The following is a 16,988-nucleotide window of genomic DNA, read 5'->3' on the forward strand; positions in this document are numbered from 1 at the left end:
TTAGAATTGGACAACTTCCTCCTTCAGTGTACTGATTAGATGATACACACTGTATTTGTAAATGCTCAGGCTTTATCTGGAGTAGATGGACTCTGTCGCCATCTAGTGCCTTTTTTTTTTGACAGAACCAGGCCACATAAACAAACGGGGTTCTATGAATACAATAATTTTGACACGTAAAGATTGTGCCAAACCAAGAACATCATTCATATTTTAAAGTACAATTGTTTAAATTATATATATAATATTATATTATAATAATAATATTAAAAAAAAAAAAAAAAAAAAGGTAGTGTGGCCCGTACGGGGATCGAACCCGCGACCTTGGCGTTATTAGCACCACGCTCTAACCAACTGAGCTAACCGGCCATGTATACGTCGTGATTTTATAACACGATTTTACTGTTAGTAGTTTTTACGAATATTTACTCAATAATTTATGAGCTCAACAAAATAAGCCTCTCTAAGTTACTATAGCGACTAACTATTCTCATGTGTTGCAATGTCACAATTTAATTGAAGGTACTTTTGAAGGCGTTTATTGTCCAGAAGAGAAGTCCATCTAGGATCTAAACAGGAGGAGATACTGTATATAACAGGGTTATTATTTAAAGTCTGTGGTGCAGCTTCAAGTTCAATCGGACAGGTGCTGACAGGCATCGCACAGAGACAATGCAAAGGGTAGCTATGCAAATAGTTTTTCCTTCTTATTTTAATAATCATTGCTTATCACCATCAACAACAACAGCACAAATAACTTCCACATCAATGTTATCATCATCATCATGGAGATTGCAACATCAACAACATGTTTTATTATCATCATCAATATCATTATCATCAATGTCATAGGTGATAAACTTGTGAATCAATTGCTTTTTTTTATTGTTGTATTAATCCATGTGGTGGAAGAAAATATCAGAACTATCAGTAAAAGTGTACACATTTATAGCATTCACTTTTGCTGCTTTTTTATAAACATAAATGCGCTAAACAATTATAAAGCTCATGAAACATAGAGTATATTAGCCTTCATAGGTCTACTATACTTTATGTTAAATTGCTGGATTTGCCTTACAGCTGAGTTTATTTGAACTGCTTTATCCTATACATTGGTAGGTAATATTTATAGCTAATCAAAATACAGTCTTGGGATTTTTGCATTTCAAATCATAGTCAGCAAAGTGCTACTTATTTATTAAATGTATGAATATTTTAAAAAGACCAATTGTCTTCTGTAAGGTACAGCAATTCAAAATAAATAGCTAACTACAACTATAAACCTGAGCAGGTCTAAATGTTGGGATATTAGTTTTTCCACTACATGTCTAAATAACTTAAAGCTTAAAGCATGCAAGCACCCAAAACAACGGTTATTAGTTTATTAATACTTTAAAACAAGGTAAATGCTTAGGCAATAAAATCATCCCCACAATAATAATAATAACTATAATAATAAAAATAATCAATCAGCTGCAGGTAACATTATATGGGAAAATAAAACATTCAGAAGCGATGGGTATGAGCAAATATGTCATTCTGAAGTCTTCATTTGATGGTGTTGTAGTTCATAGTTGGAAATGACTGCGCAAGTGCATGTCATCATCTCCTTAAAACGAACTCCCTTTCATTGTCATCTGGAACCATCAGATTGTCCACTGAGTAATGGGCATCGTCTCCGATGTCCTGGAAGAAATACTCTTCACTTTCGCAGCTCTGTGTCCCATTCACACAGTCTCTGAGTTGTTTCAGCTCGTTGCTGTCACTGGCATTACTCTCTTCTGAACTTTTGCTGGCCTCACTGCTGTCACTGTCCTCACTGGTCTCGTCGGTCTCATTGCTTTCTCTGCTGTTGCTCTCGCTGCTGTCACTGGTGGCAGCTGTTTCCCCGGTGTCATTGCTGGAGTCTGTGCTGTCGCTGGTTGTGTCACTGCTGTCTGTGGTAGTCTGTAGGTCTGTGTGACCCTGAGCCATGTTGGTCCTCTGTTTGAAAGTGGTGCCAGTGGACGTGTGAGTGGGCTGCTTCTCAGTGTGGTCGATGGATGGACCCTTGGCTTCTGTGCTGCTGCTGTTGTCCTCTCCACTCAGTATTTTGATCACACTTGCGAACACTCTGACCCAGCTCTGATGCAAACACAAGTGAAGGAAAGTGTCACAAAACTGTCATCTCTGCCAAAGAAGCACAAAGTGTAAAACTGAGTGAGCCTATATCCCACCTTTCGAACGTTCTCCTCACTGCCCATGCTGTCATCCCTGGTTTCTGCCAGAGAGTCTGTCTGTAGAAACAGATTTAATAAAATGAGCTTAACGCAGACCAGAAGGATGCTGTGTCATATATGAACAGTTGGCGATTTAGATTTTAGGTTCAACAAAAGACTTGATTTGTCTGATCTTACCTCATCATCCTCCTCTGACAGACTGTTGCTCTCCTCTGAAGTCTGTTTGTGGAAAATAAACACATCATCTTGGTAAATTATACGATAATTATGCTTTACATTTGTTAGCGTTCTTTCGTCTATTCTACTTCATAACCATTCATTTCATATTTAATGTGAGTGTGCACCAATACATTTGAAACACATGAACTTGGTAATAACATGCCGAATGTGTTACATTTGCAAAGCAATGCCTCCTAATGGATATTACGTTTAGAAAAATTCAACCCACCGTGTCCTCCGACGTGGATTCTAATGATTGTGACTCTGAACTCTGACTCTGAGAAGAGAAAACAATATAACAATATAAACAAGTGTAACATTCACAAGACAAAGTGAGATTAGTTGATTTGGTTGTTCTTTGTCTTTCAAATTTGCTTCTTTAGTCATGCAGAACATAAAACCCTTGAAATAACTTACCTGACTTGAAATATTTTCTTCAGAGCTCTGCAACAGAAACACCCACAGGATGAATATCAGAATAAAAAAAACATGCATAAAGTGATCTCCATCACACAATTATAATGTACTCTTTACTGGAATGAATGTATACTTTACCATCAGCTCTGAGGTGTCATTTTCAGAAGATTGTGAAACAGACAAACTTTCAGTCTAGGAGAGAAAACAACAAGTAAGCACAAGCCACAGTACATTTAATTACACAAACAACCCCAGTTTATTTAATTACATATTATAACTACAGCAACAACAATCATCACATTCATTCAAGATCCATTGATTCCACCCTGAATAAGCTGCATAACTGAGCCCACAAAGTCAGCTCAGTAAACAATAGTCTGCTCGGAGGAGAATGGTCTTGAGGTCCGTAGAATCGTTGGGTAACCGCACTTATTGTTACAGTATCTACTGACTTTGACAAAGCGAACACAACCCGACTGCTGTTAAATGATTAATGTGTAAACAGTGTCTAGTTCATGCAATGTAACAACAGGAATCAAATTTTATAGTATGAAGAAATAACTTGTGTTTATTAGCACTTACCGAGTTTGAGTCAAGCTCGCTTGATAGCAAAACAGCACTGAATGAAATCTGTCAGGAGGAAATCACAGGTCATTATTGTGACAAATTAGAAATATGATCATAATCTTAAAACAACGAGATAACCACATAATCAATATGGACTCTTTAACGTTCCTTTCCGCTTTGCATAGATATTTATTCTGCAGCGGGGAAAGCTCACATTCTAGAAATGAAACTAAGGACAAACTGAAGCACAATGTAAGAAAACAAATTGGTTATTTGCTTAAAATAAAACGTACAAAAAGCATAAAAATGTAAAATGTGTAGTAAATTGCAGAATGTTTGCAGTGAGTAGTATTTTGTTTTTAAGCCTTGTGCTCTCATTTTCATACGTACTGGGTTGGCAAAAATAGTTCCAATCAGGAAAAAGATGATTATGGTGACCTTCATTCTGTGATGGAGATAGAGGATGAGAGTAGCATTGTAACTAATTACAAGTCAATTCAAAATACAGGGTTACTTAAGGAAAACTGTTCAAATAAAATAAAAACAAATTAAACACAAGGTTGTGGTTAAATACAAATATTTTAAAGACTAAATATGTGATAATGATAATCTACCATTTACATAACTTGCAACATACAAATTCAACAGCAATCAAAATTTGGAGTTAATATAAGAATAAAAATATAGGTCAGAATCAATCCGTCACTCAGTGAATCACCATTCTTACCTTTCTGTAAGCTTGAGAGCTGATGTGAGTGTAGCAGTAGTCCTGGTTCAGTGTTTGTAAGCAGCAGACAGCAGAATCCAGTCTGAGCCTATTCTGAGCCACGTATGGAAACAGTAGAAGCTCGATTGGCGTGGAAATGCTGAAGGAAACTCCGAACTCCACTGTTTATATGTAACCTTGATTGAAATAATTGCATCACTTCCTTCCGGATGTCGGCACATCGAAGGTGTATTTTCTTCCAGCAAGAAAGCTTTAAAAAGAAAACACACCCTGGAGGCATGATAATAGCTGCACACACACAACCCAAAATACAAAATACACACACACATACACACCCGTGCACACACACACGCACGCACACACACACACACACACACACACACACACACACACAGACGTTTCATTGAGTCTCTAAGTTTCCTCCACCCCCTTTTGAAGTCGTCAGTGAAATACAGTTTAGTGTACTCAACCATAGGGTTTGTGGCATGTTGAAAAAACAAACGCACCCACGCAGAGAGGAAAGGAGGGCCAGACGGGGTCATGCTTGTTTCCGGCGACATTTTATTTCTTCATTTTTGCTAATTGCTCTAACTAGTTATATTTGTAATTTCAGTCTTCTCTTATGATATAAAAAAGGAAAAGTGAAGATAAGAAAAAACCTGAAAGAAGATATGAAACAGTAACTGATCTGTCTATTACAGTAAGGGTGCTCTAATGTGGGACAAACTAAAATGCACTTTAAATAAACTCTTGGTCTACTTAATTCAAACCCCAAACCATGTTTTGTAACCTTTGTCCCCAGTATAACATGAGGATTTTGGAAATAGGATGTGTTCTTGGAAAGAGTGGCATGTACAGTAGAAAAGCTAAATAAAGACTTGCATGTTTCCCTCCCTGAGGCTCATAATTGCTTCCTGGATGTCCATACATGGTCAGGCCTAAAAATGAGATGACAGAATTCCTTGTTTAACCTCACACTGGATTTTAGCCGTGCAGCAGAAACATGTAATTAGACTGGATGTTCAGCAGTCTGGAGCTGTTTGCCAAAACCACAGCTAACAGTGGTTGTAAGGTCTCCTGCTTTAGGAAAGAAGGGGAGGAGGGAGGACACTACGATTGATGCTTGTTATGACACACAGAGCAACAGTGAACAATGTCAGCTCTAAGGTCGCATACATTTTTTGCGATAGATGCCCCCGAAGGACCGTCAAAGTCAGGTTTTTATGTTCCCCATGCATGTTAAATAATAATCAGTTGTTTAAGGAGGAACAGATATTACACAGATGCTTAAGAAGGAAGTTTGTCACCCTCAGCTCAGGGCAATTCTGAAATATAAATATGATAAACTGTATTCAAGTACAACCTCGATGTTCTTTAGCTGAATGTTTCCCTAAGTCAGAAGTAAGTGAGTTAGAAGTATAAGTAAATCAGTCAGTCAGTCAGTCAGTCAGTCAGTCAGTCAGTCAGTCAGTCAGTATGTCAGTATGTCAGTATGTCAGTCAGTCAGTCAGTCAGTCAGTCAGTCAGTCAGTCAGTATGTCAGTATGTCAGTCAGTCAGTCAGTCAGTCAGTCAGTATGTCAGTATGTCAGTATGTCAGTATGTCAGTCAGTCAGTCAGTCAGTCAGTCAGTCAGTCAGTATGTCAGTATGTCAGTCAGTCAATCAGTCAGTCAGTCAGTCAGTCAGTCAGTCAGTATGTCAGTCAGTCAATCAGTCAGTCAGTCAGTATGTCAATCAGTCAATCAGTCAGTATGTCAGTCAGTCAGTCAGTATGTATGTCAATCAGTCAGTCAGTCAGTATGTCAGTCAGTCAATCAGTCAGTCAGTCAGTATGTCAATCAGTCAATCAGTCAGTATGTCAGTCAGTCAGTCAGTCAGTCAGTCAGTCAGTATGTCAATCAGTCAGTATGTCAGTCAGTCAGTATGTATGTCAATCAGTCAGTCAGTCAGTATGTCAGTCAGTCAATCAGTCAGTCAGTCAGTCAGTATGTCAATCAGTCAATCAGTCAGTATGTCAGTCAGTCAGTCAGTCAATCAGTCAGTCAGTCAGTATGTCAATCAGTCAGTCAGTCAATCAGTCAGTCAGTATGTCATTCAGTCAGTCAGTATGTCAATCAGTCAGTCAGTCAGTCAGTCAGTCAGTCAATCAGTCAGTCAGTCAGTATGTCAATCAGTCAGTCAGTCAGTCAATCAGTCAGTCAGTATGTCAATCAGTCAGTCAGTCAGTATGTCAATCAGTCAGTCAGTCAGTCAGTCAATCAGTCAGTCAGTATGTCAATCAGTCAGTCAGTCAGTCAGTCAGTCAGTCAATCAGTCAGTCAATCAGTCAGTCAGTCAGTATGTCAATCAATCAGTCAGTCAGTCAGTATGTCAATCAGTTCGTCAGTCAGTCAGTCAATCAGTCAGTCTGATCAGTCAGTATGTCAATCAGTCAGTCAGTCAGTCAATCAGTCAGTCAGTATGTCAATCAGTCAGTCAGTCATTCAATCAGTCAGTCAGTCAGTCAGTCAATCAGTCAGTCAGTATGTCAATCAGTCAGTCAGTCAGTCAGTCAGTCAATCAGTCAGTCAGTCAGTCAGTCAGTCAGTCAATCAGTCAGTCAGTCAGTATGTCAATCAGTCAGTCAGTCAGTCAGTATGTCAGTCAGTCAGTCAGTCAGTCAATCAGTCAGTCTGATCAGTCAGGGGCCGATCTTTATCGGCCCCTTCTTGCTGGATTCATTAAATGACGCTGTGGCTTCATTTCAGATAAACATCTGCAACGTGCATCTAAATAAAGCTAAGAAACTGGTGTTCAAGCGGGGTTTGGGTAAATGTTCTCCATTTACAGTTTTTCTCAGTCGCTTTGGTACATTTCTCGAATCATCCTCGACATTTGCAAAACTGTAAGTGCATTTCTCAAAACAATTCGTACAAATAGCAAAACACCATGGATTACCTGCAAAAGCCAGTCTCTTGCTCAAAATCCTCAGTTCATCTCTCAAAAGTAAATATCTGTGTCAATGAACATGTCAGTGCCATCAGAATGACGAGTCCTTGTGTCATTGTGTACGGATAAGACAGTCACATTGCTTAGTCATGTTGTCAGTATAACAGTGTACTCTGGAGGGGTGTTCTGATATAAACTATGGCTAAAGTTCTGATGACAATTATTGTAAATTGTAAGTTACACCTCAGTGTATGTGGGAGATTGATTGCAAGAGACTGGACAAGATTCACATTTACGCTTTTACCGTTTGTACTGTAATTTGTTGACAGACCATGTCATTGCGATACAGAAAGGAAAAGACAGCACTGCATAGCACAAAGAAAAAAACAAACGTAGAAATGTGAACATAGGACAATCTCCTTAGGGAAAACTGTACATGCAGTGCTGTAGGAACTACAGTGCAGTCTTCCTACACCTCCTGACGTTCCTGTCTGTTGGGCAACAAATTCTCATCCACATCACAACGAATATCTTCTCTTGCGATGCAGCGTGGAAAGAATCTTTTAGAGTGTCTTATCCAGCCTCTGCAGGCTGTGACGTCATCACACGCTGCATCCATGGTAGCCAGAAGGGTCACCTGTGTATGTGGCTGGCGATCATATACTTTCCATCTCCATGCTGAGAAATATTCCTCAATGGGGTTAAGGAATGGGGAGTAGGGGGAGAGGAAGTCCATCAGCATCCTGTTGTGGGTCGCAAACCATTGCCTGATAATGTTGGAGCGATGGAGATTCACCTGGGAGAACTTTACCAATTCAGGACAGATTTAGAAAAAAAAGTCTAATGGAAATGTATAGAAATATGCTTGACATATTATGACAACTTGTTCAACCATTTTGCATGTAAAGACTTATGCGATGAACTAATGCCTAAATGTTGTGGGGGGTGAGACCATTCAACAGAGACCTATTATAATACATTTTGATCAACATGACATAAGCAATTGATAATGTAGGAAACAGCAGAGAAGCGTACATAATCATTTGCATGGATGTACCAAAGCATTTGCAACTTGTTCAAAGAAATGAGAAACTGCTTTTTTGATGTGCACAAGTGACACAATGATGTGAAGATTGAACAAGTAGTTTTGAGAATTTCAATTCTGATCTGAGAAATGTACCAAAGCGACTGAGAAAAACTGTAAAAAGCCCTCAGGACTTTTCAACACTTTTATATGTTGACCTTTACTGCAGCACTATCTGAGTACTTCTAAGCCTGCTGACTGCTTAGAACTCTTGTATCAACAGAAAAATTGCATCTGATATGACACAAAGTATGACAACTGCTGTTTGAAAATGTGTTCTTTCATGAGAACAGAACAAAGTCATATATCAAACAATCATAAGCTCCACAGTAGCTTCTGAATGGGCCCTTAAGGTACATTTTCTTTCTTGTGCAAAAGTACACTACATATAACTCTCTATTTTTTTTTCAGGGGCAGTGGATGTCTGTATTAATGGTTACCGGATAAATTGAAAGTATCTGAAAGCAGCTGCAGACTTGTGACAGACTGACATCTTGTGGCCCAAAGTTTACATTTCTGTCCTTGATGTGACTGGTGAAAACCAATTAAATCATACCATAAACAACCAACACTTGCCACAACCAACACTACATGTAACTTCCAATTTTCAAGAAAAAATAAACAAAAAACAAACAAACAATAATTGAATAAAGCTACAAATAAATCCCACAAGACATGTGAACATACAATTACGATTTAAGACAGCGATAAAACAAGCTGAAATTAAGAATTGAATATGACTTGACTTTGTATTTATGCTTAAACTATATTTTATTTTTATTTTGTCAGATTTCCTAAACAGAGTCGGGGGGAAAAATGTTGGAAAAAAAATAAAAGATCCAACTAAAGTTCATGCTTACTCTGCCCCCCTCTCTGTGTCTCTGTAGCCAAGAGACCCTCCCAATGTTTGAAAAAAGTGTTGGCACCATTGACTAAAAAACGGCGTGTATGTGTTTGTGCAGCATGCCAGTTAGTGTGGACGGTGTGAGCGCTGTCTGGAATACAAAAGGAGATCTCCACAGGTTGAACACAGGCGCGTACCGGTGTTTTTAGCAGGATTCTCTTTTCTCTTGCAACTGCGAACCTCAGGTAAAATATGAATCACTCACTAATCTGAAATCCTGAAGAATAATTAATAAATGATACAAAAGAAATGTAAAACCACATCTTGTTTACTCACTAGTTTGATGAACTTGATGTGTTGATGGTAACCTTAGTTTTATTCTAGCTTCTCTTTTGATTGCCAAACTGAACTTAGTTGCCCTGTATTGAGGTTTTTGTAATCATAAAATGATATGTATGAATATGTTGTTTTCATAATGATTTTGTAATGTATCTTTTATAGCAGAGACACATTTCAATATTGCTCACAGCTGTGTAAAATCTTTATAGCCACATATTTCATTGGTCTAAAAATAAATAATGCATTTAAATGTAATTGTAGGAAATATACTTGTGAATATCATGTAACAGTTTTATTGTACAAGATATCTAATATATGTCCTTTGCAATATTGCCTCAAAGATAAAATTAAATTGTGTGATAAATAGTTTTTGGTATATTTTCATGGACACTCTCACTCGTCTGCACATATCTGTGTTTACTGGTTTGATCCAGTAAGCTTTTGTTCCTCGGGACAGTCCCCGTAGTGTCTGTTTTGTTTCCGTCCAGGGACAAAAACGTTGTGGACTTAGTCAACTTTTTTCCAGTCTGGTAGCTTCTGATGTTTACTTAGGCTCTGAATGTGACTTTTAGAGAGAGGCACATCTCACAGGCCTGGGGCCTTGACAACAGAGGAGGACCAATCCTGCATCTCTGTTTGTAAAGAGAGAGTTGGCAGCACACAGAGGAACTCATCTGTGTGACGTTTGAAGGATTTGCCAAGGTTCACATCTTTGTTGTTAGCATAGAGGTCACCTTAAAATGAATTGATTGCTTATATTCGGTTTTTGTCCCTGCTGTGAAATCAGAATTACATTTTATTCATTAAAATCTTCTTTTGATTCTGTCCAATTTATTCCATTGTTTCAGGTATGAGGGTCTGCCTTGTATTCATTTGCTTCCTGGCAGCAACTTTTGCCCTGTCTGTGAGTACCCATTTCTTCATTTCTTTATTTGATCTTTGCCACACTTAAAAGTTTGGTTTGTTATTTTTTTGGTATGCAGTTTTGGTATTCACTGAATGGATGAAAATTATTAATTCCCCCGATTTAATCCAGGTAAACAGTAAACCTCATGGAAAACGCCATGGACTGCGTAAGAATGCTCATTCAGCCAAAGAAAAGGTAGAGCAAGTCTCTGAATCGATTTCAAAAATGTTGTTGAAACATGCAATCATTTCATGTTGTTCAATAAAAATGTCTTAATTTTTCAAAAACAAAGGAGTCGATCACAGAGGAGGCCAACAAGCCGCAGATATCACCCACTTTAGTGCCGATTGAGGCCAGCAGCCAGGAGCAGGAAGACGAAGAATTGAGCTCTGAAGAAAATGCTAATGCTAACAAGGAGGAAGGAGAGGTTGGGGTGAACGAGGGGAGAGACAAAAGCACTGCGGTCTTGTTGAGTGAGGAGGAGCTGGTGGACCTCCTGAAGAAAGAAGCAGAAGAAGAGCAGGGAGCAGAGGAAAGAGAGCTCGAAGAAGAGGAAGTGGAGACAGAGCAGGGCGAGGTGGAGGCCGGTGAAGATGAAGAAGCGGAGGACGAGAAGTTGGATGACAAATTAAATATGGAGGAAGATGCTGAAGGGCTGACTGATGGGGCAGTAGAAGAAAATGATGAGAGTTTGGAAGATGAAGAAAAAGTGGACAAAGATGAAAAGGTGGAGTCAGATGAGATGCCACTGAAGGGCGGAGAGCAGGAAGCACTGCAGGAGGAAACTGATGGTAGCACAGAGTCAGAGCTCCCCGTTGATCTTGACTATGCTGCTGATGGCGGCATCTTACAACCTCTGAAGAGCATATCTGCAGAATTGCAACTCCACATGGATGACACCCAGCCTCTCCCAAAAACAGATGTTAAAGAAACAGAAACCACCATTGCAGATGAACTTGAACACGAGGTTCAAAACACTGAGGCAGCAGGCAGTGAGGAAGTGTCTGATGAAGATGTGGACAAACATCCACAAGCCAAATCTAAAGAAGAAGAGGGTGATAAGAAAGAAACCGAAGCAAATGTGAACCCTCAAAATCCAAAGAGTGGTACAGAGTTTGAATCAGAGTCCCGACTGGCTCTGAAGGAGGAAGAGAAAAGTAAGAACGACAGTGGTGGTCACACCAAGGGAAAGACAAGGAAGCAGAAGAAGAACCACAGAGCGAGGAAGCACTCTCCACAGAGTGACGAAACACAGGCGGGACAGGAGCAGATCCAACAGGATGCTCCGGAGTCTGAGGGCGAAAACGTCGACAACACCGTCCAAAAGGCCAAGAGGAGGAGGGCGGGAAAATGGGTAATGTTTAAATAATCTGTTTATTAGCTGTCTTGAAAGTGACAATATTTTCATCACATCACTACAAACACTTTAAAGGTCAGCTCACAGCAACAAATTCATTTGAATCATTACTGGGCCCGCTGCAGACCGTCCAATCAGCAACCTCCGGTGTTGAAAACTGAAGCCAATACTATTACAGAAGTGTAATAAAAGCTTCTTATGTGTTCACTTGAGGTTGACTGCAGAAGCCAAGGAATCCAAATAGGTACCTTATAACAATGTCCATTTTTCAGCAGAAATAAGCATGTTACAGCCTTGCTCAAAATATTTAGCAATTGTCAACAAGTATTGATACCAACTAATTTGCTATCAATTAATTTCTTCATTGGTACATACTGCACTGGGGCTGAATGCTTGACACGTTTTATGTTTAGATTTTATCAAGCCTAAAGGTTATTCATACTTTAAAGTAACTGGGGGGCGTGGCTGAGTTGACTAGTAGGTGGGCGTGTTGTAGCTGTTTGCCAGGAGGCTTAAGGTCTGCTTCTGCTCCAACTCTTTGCTTGTTTCTAGATTGATTGAAAGTTAGGCTGAGATAGCATTTCCAATATGACGTCAGTGAGACTTCATCAATGTTTTACTCAGTGTATGTGCAGTTTCTTTCTTTTGAAGGCTGCCATTAAGCGAAACTGAGAGAGTCGGACAAAGCCATCAAAGCCATTAGTGCCTTCTTTGAGTAACCTATACCTACTGCTGTACTAATGCAAACTGTTTTTCTAACTTAGTTGTTGAGTTTTTTGAGGGGGGAATTTGGGCATAAGCAGTCTCAACATGCTCTGGTTCAACCGCTATTGTAAAAAAAAAGGCCTTCATGCAATAACAATTGATAACTTCAGACACATTAACAAACTGAAATGTCTTAGTAGAGCACTTCAGTAAGTAATCCTTCACGCATTGCTTCTGTCCTTAAATGAAAACATTTTTAAGAAGTTTCAATCAGGTTTTCTAGCACACCTCAGCACATAATCTGCACAGCTGAAGGAAAACCAATGACCTCCTTGTTGCAGCTGATGGAGGTCATTCCTCAGTATCTATAAATACAATAAATAATGTTGATCTTCCCGTTCACTTTTCCAGGGTCCTTTGGTAGGAATGAACCCAGTGCAGATAAGAGCCACTGTGGATCTCTACCCCAGTTCCAGAGCCTCTCATGGTGGAGGAGTTCATCACCCAGAAGCCCCTGCAGGTTTGTCTTCACTGACTAATGCTCTGTCCCAACAGCTTACAGGGGAATTTGCAGCCTGCAGCATTTTGTTCAAACTTCTGCATGAATAGCGTCACAGGGCTACCAAAACACAGCTCTGTGGGCTTAAGAAGTGAATGATAGAGATCAAGTGGACTTTAATCACTGTGCAAACTCAAACGGCAGAGGAATGTAGGGGAGGGTGTAAAGTGGATGTTGCGTTCCGCGTTCAGTTATCAAAATAAAAAAAACGAACTAAGGTAGTCATAAAAATGATCATTGATGCCTTTGGATTTTAGTAAAGGTCTTTGCCGTGCTTGTCCTTTCTCTTAGATCCCTGCGACAACTTTCCCTGCAAGCGTGGAAAGACCTGTAAACTTGACACGGATAACAAGCCAGGCTGTGTGTGTCAGGAGCCGTCAGCATGTCCTCCCAGTGTGAACGAGTTTGATCATGTAAATATGGATGACCTGCAGATTGCTAATCTGGAATGGTTTTCAAATGCTGTTTTTTCTTTATAAATTGCATTCTTTGTTGTCTTTCAATACCTGTAGGTTTGTGGGACGGATAACAAAACGTATGATACATCCTGTGAGCTCTTTGCTACTAAGTGCAACCTGGAGGGCACTAAGAGAGGACACAGACTTCATCTGGACTACACTGGCCCGTGCAAATGTTAGCTTACAAATGGTTTAAACAAGACTTTCATTGAAGTATGATGCAGTGCCGGGAATATTTAAATGACCCTGATTTTTCTCTCTGTTTCTCTGTCAGTAATACCTGCATGTGTGGACACTGAGCTGATCCAGTTCCCTCTGCGAATGAGGGACTGGCTGAAGAATGTGCTTCTGCAGCTCTACGAACATGACTCCATGTCTCCTGGCTTCCTCACGCCCAAACAGCGTTTTAGAGTAAGATACATGAGTAACATTTAGAGCAAAACTAGAACTCTTATGCTGCCTAATCTAAAACAGGTGTATATTTCTAATGCAGGTAAAAGCAATAATATCCCTCTGCAATTTGTTGTGTTGTTTGTATCCAATCAAGTAACCAGTTTTTGAATCAAACTGTGGTATTCTGTACGCTGTAGGTGAAGAAGATCTTTGAGAGTGAGAGGCGTCTTCATGCTGGTGATCACTCTGTCGAGCTGCTGGCACACGACTTTGAGAAGAACTACAACATGTATATCTACCCTGTGCACTGGCAGTTTGCTCAACTGGACCAACACCCCTCTGACAGGTGCAGTATACTGTTGGTTTATCCCCTTAAACTTTAGATTCTATCCAAAAATTCTCAAAGTGTGCATGTAATAAAGATATTAGTGTTATGGATTTGGAAGGAAATACTACAGGCTAGTATGCCATAAAAGCCCATGGTGTCCTTTTATGTTGCCTTTTGAATTCCTTATGTCCAAGTAGTGGATATAATGGTAAAAGGTTAACACTCTCAAACACTCGGGAACTTAACATGATAATATTAAATACACTAAAAGACAGAAAGTAGGCTGATTCATATACATATACCTGATATTCTATGACATAATGTTAAATAGTGTGTCATGTACCAACAACATCAGAGGTGGAACTACTTAGCACTTCCATCTCACGTCTGTGTGTCACACATTGCAGATGAGGAATAATAGGTTTGAAAATATCCTGCCATGAACTGGCAATATTTGAGGGACAACTGAATACAATCATTATCCGCAAAGAAAGAGCATTGGATACTGTTTTAAACTTGAATTTACCCCCACATCATCCGCGTTTAGATGTCAGAAAGGACAATTCTTATGCCATCATACTTAACTGTAAACGAATGAGATACTCACACTGATTAAACTTTGTTGTTGATCTGCCCTGTGCAGAGTGTTGTCACACTCAGAGCTCGCCCCTCTACGAGTCCCTCTGGTGCCGATGGAGCACTGCACCTCCCGTTTCTTCCAAGAGTGTGACGCTGACAAGGACAAGCAGGTGTCCTTTAAAGAGTGGACTTCCTGTTTTGGCATCAAGAGCGGTAGGAGCAACATCATGTCATCAGCATACAGTGCTATAACTCTAACCACAAAGTCTTTTTTTTCTACTCTACTTCTATAAATCTGCGACTTCATGCTTTGACTTTGTTATCATCCAAATGGGAAAAACATGTTCTAAAAAGGTTCAGCATGAACACAGATATGATAACATGTGATTTAATAATGAATATTTCGGATGAATTTCTTGATAGGCTATATTATTAATAGTTTTAAATGAGTAAATCTTTTCCCCATAAATGAATTTCTATTTCAATTTTCTATTTCTATTTCTATTTTATTTCAAGAATTTAAACATACCCACTTCCTCTTACTAATGTGATGCACATACAGTACAATAACTTTCTAGAGCGGGTGTTACGTTGTTTATTTACACTTGAATGTTACATGTATAATTTCCTTGCATTTCTATTATCTGGCATCATGGGCAACTACTAGTGTCATGTTTTTTTAAATTCTATTGATGCTAATTCTATTTTTCCCCCCACAGAGGATATGGATACCAACCTGTTATTCTGAGCGTTATTTCGCTCCACATCTACTGGTCAAGCCTTATGAAGCTCCAACAGCCCAGCTTCAGACAGAAACCTCCATGAACCTCTGTAATATAAGCATCTCTGACACATTCAAATGAAAGGAGCTTGTATGACCCCTAACTGTAGAGGGCAATGTTTGCTATTTTAAATCTGCCTCAGGCTAAGCTTGGACAGATCTTTTTTTCTGTAATGTAGACTAAATTGCTAGAGGTATTTTTTTTTACTAGGATATAAGACAGTTATTCTTAGTTGGTGTAATCCACAAACTGTTTTCTAATGCATTCCAAACCGGGGGGACGTTTACATCACCTAGAAGAATACGTTTTGTACATATAACAGGCTTTCAAACAACTGTGGCTTATTGGTTAGAATGGTTTAGTTCAGTCTGTTTGAATAAAGGTTAATCACATGATTTAAGTAAGAAATGTAAAAGAATGATGTTAGCACTGTAAATGTTTGTCATGCATTCTGTGTTTCATTGTTACGCTCATTAAAGCTTCAAAATATAATTTCATGTATTATTTTATTGCTTAATGTTTTTAAAGCTGGATTCTGCTTCAGTCCTGAAATAAAGTGAACACATTAAATGGCTGTAAGCCAGTTGACCCCACAAGGCTGTGGGAAAGCATCAGCTCTTGCTCTAATAGCATGTTTTATTGATGGTAAGTGCTCCTGACGCCGACGCTACTTTAAATAAGACCACTGCGACAATGGCTTCTGAGAATGCAAGTCACTGTTAAGGTTTGCCACATGATCCTGAATAATGAACCTCTTCAGGTAACAAAGCAGAAAATAGCCTGCAGCATGGTCAGGATGATTACAGTGACTTGTTGTTTTGACATAAAGTGCTGGACTCTGATTGGACCTTCCTCTCAGATCTATGAATCCGATGCTCTCTATATAAGGAAAGAAAGGCTGAGCCCTTCACCTGTTCACTCTGCTTTGTCTCAGATAAAACATGAAAAGCCTACTGCTTGTTATTTTTCACATCATGTGTGTTGTGGTGGAGGGTGGTGTAACTTCAGCGAGTTCTGAGGCACTTGCTAAAAGGGGAATGAATAATAATGGAGCAGCAGCTGGCAACAATGCCAACCCAGGGGGTCAAAATGGGGTCCAACCAAACGTTGAACCCCTTGTGGCGCGTTTATTTCAACTTGGTGGCTCACTTTTTATCCAGCCCATCAGTCAGGCGCCCGTGCAGCAGCTTCTTCCCTTCCAACAAGGTGGTATAGTTCTTCTGGGCCAGACAGGAGGAGCCAATGTGAATCCACCTGGGCAAATGGCTCAGACTGCGACTGGCGGGCCGGTCACACTGTTTGCTGTTCTGCCACAGAGTAAAGCTCGGGGGCACCAGCAGAATGCCCTGTTGACTCCCGGCCATGTGAAGCTGATCCCGCTGTCCATGCTGAACAACCTGCAGCAAGGCGCTGCTACTCGTGGGCGGGTAGCTGGCAGAGTGAGGTTTCTGCGGTCTGTGGCAGCTCGCCTCAGGAGAGCACAGAAGACTCCTGTGAAGAAGGTGATGGGCGATGAAGACGATGAAGAATGCTCAGGAATGGAGAAAGAGGAGAATGAAGCAAACTGAGAGACAC

General features: G+C 39.8%; 2 protein-coding genes and 1 non-coding gene across 4 annotated transcripts; 1 reads left to right on the plus strand and 2 right to left on the minus strand.

Annotated features, from left to right (window-relative positions):
* Positions 1-295: 295 nt before the first annotated feature.
* On the minus strand, positions 296-369 carry trnai-aau (transfer RNA isoleucine (anticodon AAU)). The gene has a single exon. It is a non-coding gene; the product is annotated as a tRNA-Ile (tRNA).
* Positions 370-682: 313 nt separating this feature from the next.
* Positions 683-4,415, minus strand: scpp1 (secretory calcium-binding phosphoprotein 1). The gene is made up of 9 exons (XM_065956235.1): positions 4,150-4,415; positions 3,813-3,867; positions 3,438-3,485; positions 2,994-3,047; positions 2,856-2,882; positions 2,668-2,715; positions 2,397-2,438; positions 2,217-2,276; positions 683-2,124 (listed from the first exon to the last, which is right to left on the minus strand). The coding sequence occupies exons 2-9, from the start codon at positions 3,864-3,866 to the stop codon at positions 1,603-1,605; spliced, it is 855 nt and encodes a 284-aa protein (XP_065812307.1). The 5' UTR covers position 3,867; positions 4,150-4,415; the 3' UTR covers positions 683-1,602.
* Positions 4,416-9,102: 4,687 nt separating this feature from the next.
* On the plus strand, positions 9,103-15,905 carry sparcl1 (SPARC-like 1). 2 transcript variants are annotated; one of them, XM_020643847.3, is made up of 11 exons: positions 9,103-9,251; positions 10,194-10,249; positions 10,382-10,447; positions 10,545-11,606; positions 12,726-12,834; positions 13,165-13,286; positions 13,386-13,506; positions 13,606-13,742; positions 13,922-14,070; positions 14,696-14,844; positions 15,351-15,905. In XM_020643847.3, the coding sequence occupies exons 2-11, from the start codon at positions 10,196-10,198 to the stop codon at positions 15,377-15,379; spliced, it is 1,998 nt and encodes a 665-aa protein (XP_020499503.2). In that variant the 5' UTR covers positions 9,103-9,251; positions 10,194-10,195; the 3' UTR covers positions 15,380-15,905. The 2 variants fall into 2 exon arrangements, with proteins under 2 accessions (XP_020499503.2, XP_065814025.1); XM_065957953.1 differs by lacking the exon at positions 9,103-9,251 and adding an exon at positions 9,957-10,047.
* The last annotated feature ends 1,083 nt before the right edge of the window (positions 15,906-16,988 follow it).

Source organism: Labrus bergylta, chromosome 1, assembly GCF_963930695.1.
Source record: "Labrus bergylta chromosome 1, fLabBer1.1, whole genome shotgun sequence".
Classification (NCBI taxonomy): domain Eukaryota; kingdom Metazoa; phylum Chordata; class Actinopteri; order Labriformes; family Labridae; genus Labrus; species Labrus bergylta.